General features: G+C 37.4%; 1 protein-coding gene across 2 annotated transcripts; it reads left to right on the forward strand.

Annotated features, from left to right (window-relative positions):
- The first annotated feature begins 202 nt into the window (after positions 1 to 202).
- On the forward strand, positions 203 to 11,198 carry LOC149408901 (fatty acid-binding protein-like). Of its 2 annotated transcripts, none has more exons than XM_089650331.1 (5): positions 203 to 372; positions 491 to 583; positions 3,232 to 3,404; positions 4,618 to 4,728; positions 10,510 to 11,198. In XM_089650331.1, the coding sequence occupies exons 2-5, from the start codon at positions 514 to 516 to the stop codon at positions 10,567 to 10,569; spliced, it is 414 nt and encodes a 137-aa protein (XP_089506457.1). In that variant the 5' UTR covers positions 203 to 372; positions 491 to 513; the 3' UTR covers positions 10,570 to 11,198. The 2 variants fall into 2 exon arrangements, with proteins under 2 accessions (XP_089506457.1, XP_089506458.1); XM_089650332.1 differs by having other exon boundaries at positions 267 to 322.
- The last annotated feature ends 392 nt before the right edge of the window (positions 11,199 to 11,590 follow it).

Consider the following 11,590-nt stretch of genomic DNA (forward strand, 5'->3'; position numbering starts at 1 on the left):
AAAATATCTGGTAAAAGTACCTATTAGAAATATGTAGTTCCAGTATAAAATACTTGAGAGTATTTTGGAACCAGGTATTTTAGAGATTTGTCACAAGTACAAAGTATTGCGTGAATATACCCCGTACTTTTACTGGGTACGATAAATACGCCTCACCTCTATCTACAACTCTAATCAGTAAATATTTATCTAAAATACGTGAGAGTTTCTCTTTTGTTGTGATTTTTGATTTATGTTTTATCATTGTTATCCATTTTTATCTGATTTGTATATATATTTAACCAAACTGCTATCTATCTCTACAGTCATTCGAGCTTGTACAGTAAGTGCATTATCTGCAAAAAATAACAATAGATCAAGTTTCAGGAACCAGTAAGTTTTTGTTTTAATGTTTTACGTGCATTTAATTGAATGTTATTATTATTTTCTAATGTTTGATTAAACTTGGCTCCCTTGGTAACAAAATAAAACAGCTTACTAATAATTTCAGAGAGATCTGTGATATTTTGCAAAATGGAAAAAATTCTTGGAAAATATCAACACTACAAAAATGAGAACATTGACGAATATTTTACCGCTGTCGGTAAGTTCAATAGAAATATTATGATTTCACAAATACTATTGGTAAATAATCGCCGCATTTATAACAAGCACAGATTATGGAAATTGAAAAACAAGAAACAACTATTTACATCTGGGGAGATGGTAAAAGATGCATTAAAAATACATTTTTATTCAAAGTTCAAAATTTCCCTTAAAAAAATTTTTTTTTTAATTTTGGTGTAATTATTCGGAATCGCTGGCCACGGATAATACGAAATATTTTTTTAAAATAAAACCTTTTGATTTACCTTAATTACTATAAAAGGAAACTGACTGCATTTGGGAAATTTCATTTTAGCATTTTAATTTTTAATTACGTAAACTGGAAATTCGCTTTCGTTTTGACAGCAAGAATAATTTCTGTCGATGAAATTTTCTTATGTTGGTATTCCTGATACCATACGAGTGGCTAGAATTTTTACCATTTACTCTATGCAAATACTGGGTAGGTACTATTTTGGCCGTGCTCGATAATAAAATAAACGTATTTAGCCGTGTTTTATAAATAAAGAATTTTTTTTTTTAAAGGTTAGGTATATATAGGTTAGGTTAGGTCATTATATGTTGGGTCAGGATAGGTTAGGTTTGGTTATTATAGGTTAGGTTAGGTTGAGTTATTATAGGTTAGGTTAGGATGGGTTATTAAGGCGAAGCTTAATGCCAAATCACTAATTTGATTAATCTTTATAAGGAATTGGTGTACATTATGAATACCAAAAAATATGCTAAAATAAAATAAAAAAATTAAGGTTTTCGTATCGCTTCGCTTGAGTAGAATACAAATAAAAATAAAAATTACTCAATAAAAAATTTAAATGCAAACTACTAAAAAAAATATTTTTTCAATAGAAATTTATGAATGCGTAAAGGAAACATCTTTTAAAAAATACAGTATTATAGCTAAAATTATCTGTGACAGTTTCACTTGATTAACTTTTTTGCTTTCTTATAAAATTATTTACAAAATAAATAAAAACCAGTTTTTTGCTTGAAATCGAACGTTTCTAGACTCCGTTTGTCAAGCGATTTTAATTCCTATTACCTACGATATAAGGTATACCAAGAATATAGACATTTTTGGCTTGTAGCTTCCTCTTAAAGGTTAGGTTGAGTTATTATTGGTTAGGTTAGGTTGGGTTATTATAGGTTAGATTGAGTTATTATAGGTTAGGTTGGGTCAGGAAAGGTTATTATAGGTTAGGTTATTATAGGTTAGGTTGGTAATTATTCGGGATCCCTGGCCACACTCAATACGATTTTTTTAAATAAAACTTTTTGATTTTAGCTTAAGTTAGGTTATTTGCTTTTACTTTTGGTGGTTTCTTGTTATTGGATGATAATTATTATTTTTAGATTGACCGAAATTTAGGGAGTGCGTTAACATCGGTGATCGGACCAGAACCGGTGTGTTCAATGTGGTATGGTGGTTGGCAGTGTTCCTCTTCTTTATTTATTGCCTCATTTTGCTGACCCCCAATTACGCTCTACCTGTTGGGTAAGGTTAGGTTAAGAGCAGGTTAAAAGAGTTAGTTTGTTAGCATCTACAAAATTTATAATTGATTGTTTTGTGGCCAAGTTGACAGGTGCATCGGATTACAACCCATGAGTCGTGGGTTCAATTCCTCTGCCAGCTAAGTCCTCCATCATGATACAAGAAACGTTTCCGTTTAGTACGATGGTAGTAGGAGATTTAAAAATATCACGGGTTTGTTCATGACCGGGGAATGTTTGTCTTTCTTTAAACACATTGACGGACATTTGCCAGATAAATCGAATCAAATCAAATAATATCGGACAATCAGTAATAACGACCTATCGTCTTTGGGTGTGACACTATCAAGTCTAGAAGACACAAATAGATGGGCTGCTTACTGCTACAATACTAAACTTGACGTCCCTGTCCGTTGTCTCTTATCCATCCGTGGCTTTTTCCTACCGACTTTCTTTTGGGTATGCTCGGAATGAACTATCTACGGGTCAGAAGGGATGTACACTTCTTCAGACTGATTTGTGGATGGGTTAAAAACTCGACTATCACGGAGAACACCGACAACCTAGATATCGACATCTTTAGCATCAATGCGGAAACCTTTAAAAGGCAAACTCTGTTGCTACTAGTATAGCTGATATTCCCATTTTTTATATTTACATGTTGCTGGGGGTTATCCTTAGGAGACAGACATATACCATTACGGACTTTGCTGTAGTACTTTTTAAGATATACAATTCCGTAGTACATTATTTTGATGTATCTCATGAGATTTAGACTTTTCTCTCCTTTCTATAAATATAATATGCATGTATTATATATATAAACCTTCCGGAAGAAACTTTCTAAATGATAGTGAAAACCCTTCCAAATTCTGTTGCGTAGTTTAGGAGAACGTGCATAAAAGGACAGACGCGGATAGCGACTATATTTTATACTATTTAAAGATTCTGCTTTACAAATGCATTAGAATGAACAATTTTGTAATGTTTTTGAAATAATAAATTAAATTGAATTGTATCGCATCCCTGACTAAAAGATTCATAAGTACGTTGTGTCATATCACGTCTCCTGATGAGTGTATGTTGTATTTTCATGTCTGTATAACAGTCATGTACTTATCAATAAGTTATTTGTAGGTGTTCCATACATTCCTCGTAAGATGATGTTGATGACTTCCCCATCCTTGGAGATCAGTCTGGACGGAGACCATTGGACTGTGAAGAATGTCACAATGATGAGGACTTCGATTTTAAACTTTGTCCTCGGAGGTGAATATGAAGAAAAAATGCCAAATGGAGAAACATTAAAGGTAAGGAAACAACTTATTCACTGTTTTAACCCCTACAGCATTTTCAGGAGATATTTCTACCAGATGTCACACACCCGTAATCTTTTTGGGAGATATTTCTCCCATAAAATTCATGTTTTATCATTTTGCATTACTATGTTAGAAACAATGTTAGAAAGAGAGAACACCACACATTGTGTTACAAAAACTTACCATAGAAGCTCCTGAAAAATTTGATACAACTCTTTGAGAAACTTAGATTATGCTTAGCTTTTGAACATTATTTGTAAAGGTAAATTTTGTAAAATTATAAATTTGTTTAGCAAATATTTTTATATAAAATGAAGAAAAAAAAGTGACTGGCAAAAATATTTCCCGCAGATATTTGGACAGTTCGCTTATGAGAAATACATTGCAAAATATCAGAGGCTCTAGGGGTTAAACCTTAAAATAGAATCAAGGGAGATGAGCCAAGAATGATTATTAGTACGATACCGCACAAATAACTCGTGTCGCCAACATTGTTCACCCATACTACTGCAAGCCGCATCTACGCGCAACAGTGTCCCGCCTTTGTTTCTGGCTACACACCAAACGCATAACTTTCATTGTCTTCGCCGCTTTGATAGTCTTTGCAGTTTGGCGACAGTCTGCAAGCTTCCATGCCATATCTCCCTTTATTTCTATTATCTGTACTACTATTATGTCTATTTATCTTCTCTTCCCCAACCTCTGTGTTAATTTTAACCTGTCATGTCTGCTTTTAAAGTTATTCCCTATCAAAGCTTGTTCAATTTAGTCATTTCAGATTCTTAGAGGCTCTGAAATATGAAAGCATATGCGAAAACTTTAGTAAAATTAACTAAAACACAATGCTTACACTAACACATTTGTGTTTTTTCACGGGAGAACGTTCCTCAGAAAATTGTGTAAAAAATACATAGAAAATGGGAGAGAGGTTCTATCGGATGAAAATCACTCCACAATTTCATAAACAAAACACAATTTTGTCCCTACACCAATATATTGGGTAGTGTATGCGTGGGGGTGGGAATAATCTAGGATTCTAATAATAATTGATGCATATTACCATTACACTTTGTTGACCGTTTTATATCAAAATCGTGTAAAAACAGAATTATCTCTATTTTGTTTCGTTGCTTTTTAGAAGAAAATAACATAGTATGTTAAAAATAAATAGTTGTCTAATATAAATGTAACTGATTCGTTACAGAGCGTAACAACAAAGCCAAACAACACTCAGCTGGTGATACATTCAACCATCGAGGAGTCTGGTGTCAAAACCTCGAGGACTTATGATTTCGATGATGACAACTGCATTATTGTAAGTATTTATGAAGAAGCGGTGACATGGTACCATCAAGTGAATCAGATACTTGAGTAGGGTCATGTCAAGAGTAAGAATAACAGAAGAATAGTATGAATGTGAATGAAGCAAGGAGTGTGTGGCGGACTATCCTTTCTGTACGGAGAACGTTGTGGTGGTTAATTAGTCAGTTTACTTCTTCCTTCATGTGCAGGAGTGTACATTATCACTATACTACCGAGAGTCCAAGTTACTATCGGTGTCGTCAGGACTAAATTACATAGGTGTGGATTCAACGATTTCATACAGATAGTTGCCATTAGAGAAGAAATAATATTTTGGGACGGTACTAAATCATCAAAAAATGGCAACTCCTTGCACATAACCATAGATCACAATCATAAAATCATCTGTCACTGTCATCTGCGAGCTGCGTCACGTGCTTGGTCGTTATCCAATCGATGTTTTTGTTTACCCGTTCATCGTTTGAATCTTTATCATAATGACTTTTATAGGTACCTATGCCTTGACAAAATTACCTGGCTGATCACCGTATCATATATTCATTTAATATATGAGGTGAAACCAAAACACGGCAGCGCAAATGCCAAAGCAATAGCTGTCACAACTATTCATTAATTAATAAAAGTACCATATGAAGTCAACACACATATTTTAGTTTCACATCATTTTATTTTATTTCTTGAAATGGTGTTAGCTCTGTTTAGTGATCAGGGTACCTAGTACACTCCATCGTCTATGGATTTATCAATAATGTCTATAACTTGATACCAAGCACGACCGCAGATCACTAATGTACAAACAACAGTTCGCAGCGAATAAATTAAGAACACTTAGTAGTTGTGAAATTTTGTTTGTTCGTTCGCAGTCTGCAGTTGAGCTCGGGAACGATGATAACTTATGGACGTTATTGATAAATCCTTTATCCATTAACCGTGGTCTGATTAGCCAGATGCTTTTTAATCTTCCACTTCCTCGAGCCTCACAACATTCCCCAAACAGAAGTGCCGTAGTCCCACTGGCTTTGGGCAGTTACGAATCTTTTGAGGTATCGCATAAAAATAAATAAAATATGCAGAAATTCAATTCAGGTATTCAACTGATTTGCTTCGGAGATTGTAGTATTGATGGAATTCATAATATAAAAGTATTTATATCAGTTTAAGAATAGATTCTGTTTATTTCCTTTTGTGTAGTCATTGTATAAACAAAAGATAAGATAGCTTATATAAAAATACAAGATGTCTCAAGATTATAATGTGATTTTTCTCACGTAAAATTTGTCGTTTTTTATGGTAGATAAAATTTTTCATAATTTCACTTGATCATGTCATGATTTCCTTGGGCGTCCCCGACTTCTTCTATAATTTAGTTCCGCGTTATATATCCTCCCTACACGCCCAAATCATCTAAATCAGAGGTTCCCAAAGTGGTCTATATGGACCCCCAGGGGTCGATATCGGCATGCTGGGGGTCTATGTCAGCCACAAAAAAATTTGTGGGTCCACGGATTCAAATGGGGGTACATACGAGCGGACCCCCATTTACCTCAAGTCAACATTTAGGAGTTCCGTAAATGACACAATAGACCTAACACAAATATAATAGAATGAGAAATTACTTATTTGATATTTGTATTTTTATATTTCGTAAAGTTGTTAATTGAGGTATATTTTTTTTTTTTTTTAAAGAAAGATTAACATTCCCGGGTTACGAATAGCCTGACAATATTTGAAAATCTCCTACTACCACCACAGTAAGCTGAAAATGTTGCTTGTGTTGTGATGGAGGACTTAGCCAGCCGAGGAATTGAACACACTACGCCTGGGTGGGACCCAAACGCGATGTCAACTCGGCCACTGACTATATTAACCGACGATAAATAGAGTCTACGTTCCTTTTCTCGTCAGAATTAATATATTCAAGCAAAACATTGGACATCGGAAGCCGCGAATTTTCCTAGTTCCCCAACTTGTTTTTGAAAAATGTCCAAGGTAATTTTTTTTATTTTTTTTTTTATGTGACACCTCACAAGAGTGTCCCTGCCTGTGCAGTTTACAGACAGGGGAACTATGTCACCACCCGGTTGGGCGGCGTTGTGAGGCGGAATAAGGTAGGGGCTGTAGGAAGGGATTTGTTAATGCGGGCCTTGAAGAGGCTCGGATTATAGGAGGGAGGAAAAACAGATGCCGGTAGCTCGTTCCACATACGAGCCGACTTACACAAAAACGAGTTGTAAAAACGGCCCGTTCTCATGAAGCCAACGTCAACCGTGAACGGGTGTTCAGTTCGTGTCTGTCGAGTTTCGCGCACGTGCACCGGTGCATCAGGAATCAATGCTGCTAGCTCCTTGGAGCAGGCTCCATTGAAATACCTGTAGAACAGACACAGCATGCCTACATTGCGTCTATGCATTAGAGAAGGCAATCGGTATGTTAACAACGGATTGTCAATCAGACGGATCGCTCTCCTTTGCACAGATTCAAGCAGGTTTATTAAGTATTTTGGGGCACCAGCCCAAAGGTGGCTCCCAAATTCAATAGTTGGGCGGACTTGAGACTTGTACAGGGTCAGCAGCTGGTCACTGTTGAAGAATCTCCTAGCCCTGTACAAGACGCCCAACTTTTTGGAGGCCTGATTTACTCGGGCTTCTATGGATCCCCGATACTTGAGCTGGTCTGATATAGTAACTCCAAGCATTTAAATGGAGTCTTTATTGGGGAGAGTGCTCCCATCAAATTGCACCAGACAGTCATTGATCTCCCTCTTTGCCGAAATCAGACACGCTTGGGTTTTAGAGACGTTGAAACTGACCAAGTCGGCCTTACCCCAGGCACGAACCATCTCGAGGTGGTGGTCAATTTTTTGCTTCAAAACTTCCCGAGCTGTTCGGACATCATAGGTGGAAGGGGGCCTGTCAAAAAGATAACCCTCGTGAACGGTGCTGTCATCAGCGTAGCAGTGAATTGGTGCACATTCAACGAGATTGTTGATGTGCAATAAAAACAGCGTCGGAGACAGCACAGATCCTTGTGGCACCTCCGCATTGATTTGGTGCGGTGAGGAAGAAGAGCCGTCAACCACGGTTTGAATTGTTCTTCCCCTCAGAAAGTCCGCAATCCAACTATGCAGGGTTGGGTGGATCCCATACGATGGTAACTTCCTGATAAGCGCCCGGTGCCAGACTCTGTCAAAGGCTTTGGAGATATCCAACCCAACGGTTTGAGTTTCACCAAAACGTTCCATGTACCGCCCCCAAATATGCGTCACATATCCGAGTAGATCGCCACACGATCGGTTTCGACGAAATCCATATTTCCGATCGCTTAGGATATTGTTATTCTCGAGATATGTGAGCAATTTGTTGTTAACCGCCCTTTCTAATACCTTTGAGAGTATGGAAGTGATGGCTATGGGGCGGTAGTTAGAAGGGTCGGAGCGTTCCCCCTTTTTTGGGATTGGGTGGACGATTGCCCTTTTCCAAAGATCTGGCACCTTTCCACCTTTGAGAGAGAGCCTAAAGCCTCCTATCTTCCGGAGTGCATTAAAAGCCGTATTTTTGAGTCTGACAGCTTCAGCACAGCGATGATCAAACCACGGTTTTGTGCCCGCTCCAGAGGATTTGACGGAGAAGGGAATGTAGCAATCCATTGCTGATGTGATTACTTCTCCTACCACGCGTGCACAAATTGATGGATCCTAAAGCATACAGTACTCCAAGGAAAGGCGCCGAAGAAAGACCGCATGCCGTCCCATTTTGCTGCCCTGTAGTACCATACCTTCCTCTTTACATGTTTGTCGGGTTGACGGTTCATGGAGGATGGGACAGAGGTGGTAATCAGGCAGTGGTCAGAGGATCCTAAGGGCGCTGTCACCTCCACTCTGTACCCGAGTGGCTCACTAGTGAGAAGCAAATAGAGTAGGTTGGCTCGATGTGATGGGATGTCTGGTATTCTGGTCGGAGATTCTACGAGTTGGCTTAGTCCATGGATAAGAGCAAAGGATTCCGCTGATCTACCGGCAGAGTTCGTTGGGCCCGAGAACTTCAGCCATTGTTCATTATGAACATTGAAGTCCCCCAGGATTACAAACTCGGCCGATGGGTAACGGGGCAAGAGAATATCTACAGTGTCACTCAAGTATTTAAACAACTCAACGCAAGGTTTGGTGAGCGATATAGGCACACATAAATTCTCATCATACCGGTGAGATCCACACGTACCCATAACACTTCGTGTTTTGCGCTCTCGATATTTGCGAGACGAGCGCAGCTGATGTCAGCACGGCTGTAAAGGCAGACACCTCCTTTTGGCCTGAAAAGGCTTTCCAGATGATATCCTGGGCAGTTCAGATAGGAGGTATCTGGGGGCTCGGCAATCTGTATTTCCGTAAGGAAGAGGAGATGGGGATTTTGTGAGAGAAGGTGGTGGTGGATGGGAGTTAGGTTGGTGTGCAGACCGCGAATGTTAGCGAAATTCACCTTCATCCTCGGTCCACACTGAGGACTCCTACTGTTCGCTGTCGCTGAGTTTATATTAATTGGTTGTGAGTTCATGAGAATATTAATTGGTAATAATGACGTTCAACATTTAAATGCACTTCACACAGACTTCAAAACTAAGTTTGAGGACATTTTTACTGTGGAAATGCAACGTTGAAGAATCGGATATCATGTGACAAGAAGAACTGACCGGAATAAGCACTGACAAAGAACTTAAGGGGCAGTTCTGTAGGGCTAGCTACAGAAAGAAATTCCCGTTGCTTATCCTGCTTCATTTTCATTTTGTGTAATACCTCACAATGGTGCCCCTGTCTGCACAATGTAAAGACAGAGCAACTATACCGCCACCCGGTTGTTGGGCAAGCAAGGGAAGGGAATATTTTTACTAAAAAAATAAATGATTATCACATGGGACGTTAATAGTTTTAGGAAAATTCAATATTCGGCAGGCAGGGGGTCTACCGAAAAAAAAAATTTGGCAAGTGGTCTACGTGAATGTACCTTTCATAATATTATCCGTTACTCTTTCATCAGCCTTGTGTTCTTTCAAGTCATAGCAAGGCTTAGTTTATTTGTTCCACAGTATCTCTACAGATATTTATATTCCTTATTCTATATTCTATACTTATATTATATTCCCACAGATTTCAGTCTACTTCCATCTTTCCTCTGCCAGTTCCATGCCTCTGTCATGCTTACCGACTATTTCTAAAATAACGCATTAAATCGTTAAGCCTCGTTGTTTCACAGAAATTCAAAGTGTGACAAAGTCATTAAATGACCATCCAGCACCATTTTCTTTTGACAGTTGAAAGATTCCCGTTAATGCCGGTTCTAAGTCCGTTTGAACCAATTGTTAGGGTTTTTTTGTGAAAAGGAAGGAGTGAAATTAAGTGAGAGAGGAAACACAGAGGCCGGCAATTCGTTGCACAGCCAAGCTGTTGAATTCAGAGTCGTAGAAATGACCCGTTTAATGTGACAAATGTCAACTGTGTATAAATGTTGGGGGCGCGTTTGGTATGTTTCCCGACTGACGCGTGGTGCCTAAGGAATCACTGACGCTAGTTCCTCGAAGCATCTTCCAGTGAACTACCGGAAGAACAAGGACAGCATTCCCATCCGACGCCTGTGCTCTAAAGATTGCAATCGTTACTGTACAAAATGGCACTCAATGACCATTTGTCGACAATGTTACATTTGAATTTCTGCGAAACAACTGGGCCTTGGTGGATTTATTTTCAATCAAATGATAATGATGTTTTTCTGTTTATTTTCAGACATTGACGATTGGTGATATTTCCGGAAAGAGATACTTTTCCAGGGTTAAGCCGGAATGATGCAGTATTCATGCGATTGGATACCCCCAAACAGCTTTTTACCGTGTGTCAACAAAATCTAGAAATTTTATAAAATGGATCAAATTTTTTTCATTACTATGGCAACACCGAGTATTACTTATTATATTAATTTTAAAAGAACAAAAAAATTGTATTTAAAAGTCAGGTTATGTTTGATATATGACTTATTTGATAAGTACATTTCAAAAATCTATTTTTGATGCAATTATCTTGCTGAGTATTAGATAATAATTAAGTGTTGAATATTAAATTTACTTAGAATATTATATAGAATCATCTCCTTTCAGGAAGTTTCACTAATTTCTCAGCACAATTTATTATTGATGTGAAAAATATTCACTTCAACCAAAGGACTTTTTTTAAATTTTTTAATTTTCCATTTCGACTTTCATCGTTTGTGTTGCATTGTTGCGATCATAGTGCCCTCCATTTTGTGTACTTTATTTTGACAGACTGTAAATTTGCGACAGTCAGTATCACACGAGTCTCATTGTTATAAAAATATCTGCGAGATTATTTATTATTAGAGAATATTAATGAGTAGAATTGAATTACTAATACACAAATTATTATTTTTAAAGCAGCAATCAGAAATTCTGGTTCCATAACAAAACAAAATAGAACATTGAAAAAAAATAAAAAAATAAATAAAAAAAATCTTAAATCATATTTATTGAAAAAACACATCAAACCTAACCTAACCTACCCTACCCTAACTAATGAAGTTACAATATAAATAGACACGCTGTAGAAATCTCAATGTGGCAAGCCAAAAGCAAGACAATTATATTGCTTTCGAATAGTTTAGTTTTAGTGGTACTAAACTGCCATGCATCGCGTAATGTCGGTCGTGGGCAACCTCTAAGTAATTGCATTTACAAAGTGACAAAATGTAAATGTACTCAATCGGCAAACACTAAAAAAAAAGCCAAGAAATAAGATTTCATTCGGACCCGATTTCGATGATAATGTTTTTTGCTATTTAGATGACCTTATATTA

The sequence above is a fragment of the Hesperophylax consimilis genome, unplaced genomic scaffold (genome assembly GCF_061612785.1).
Source record: "Hesperophylax consimilis isolate HC1 unplaced genomic scaffold, BYU_Hcon_1.0 scaffold_45, whole genome shotgun sequence".
Lineage (NCBI taxonomy): Eukaryota > Metazoa > Arthropoda > Insecta > Trichoptera > Limnephilidae > Hesperophylax > Hesperophylax consimilis.

Excerpts from the sequence above, each read along its gene's own strand:
- LOC149408901 (XM_089650331.1), top strand. The coding sequence starts at position 514 with ATGGAAAAAATTCTTGGAAAATATCAACACTACAAAAATGAGAACATT. Across the intron at positions 3,405-4,617 it reads CAAATGGAGAAACATTAAAG|AGCGTAACAACAAAGCCAAA; the intron begins GTAAGGAAACAA and ends GATTCGTTACAG. Across the intron at positions 4,729-10,509 it reads ATGATGACAACTGCATTATT|ACATTGACGATTGGTGATAT; the intron begins GTAAGTATTTAT and ends GTTTATTTTCAG.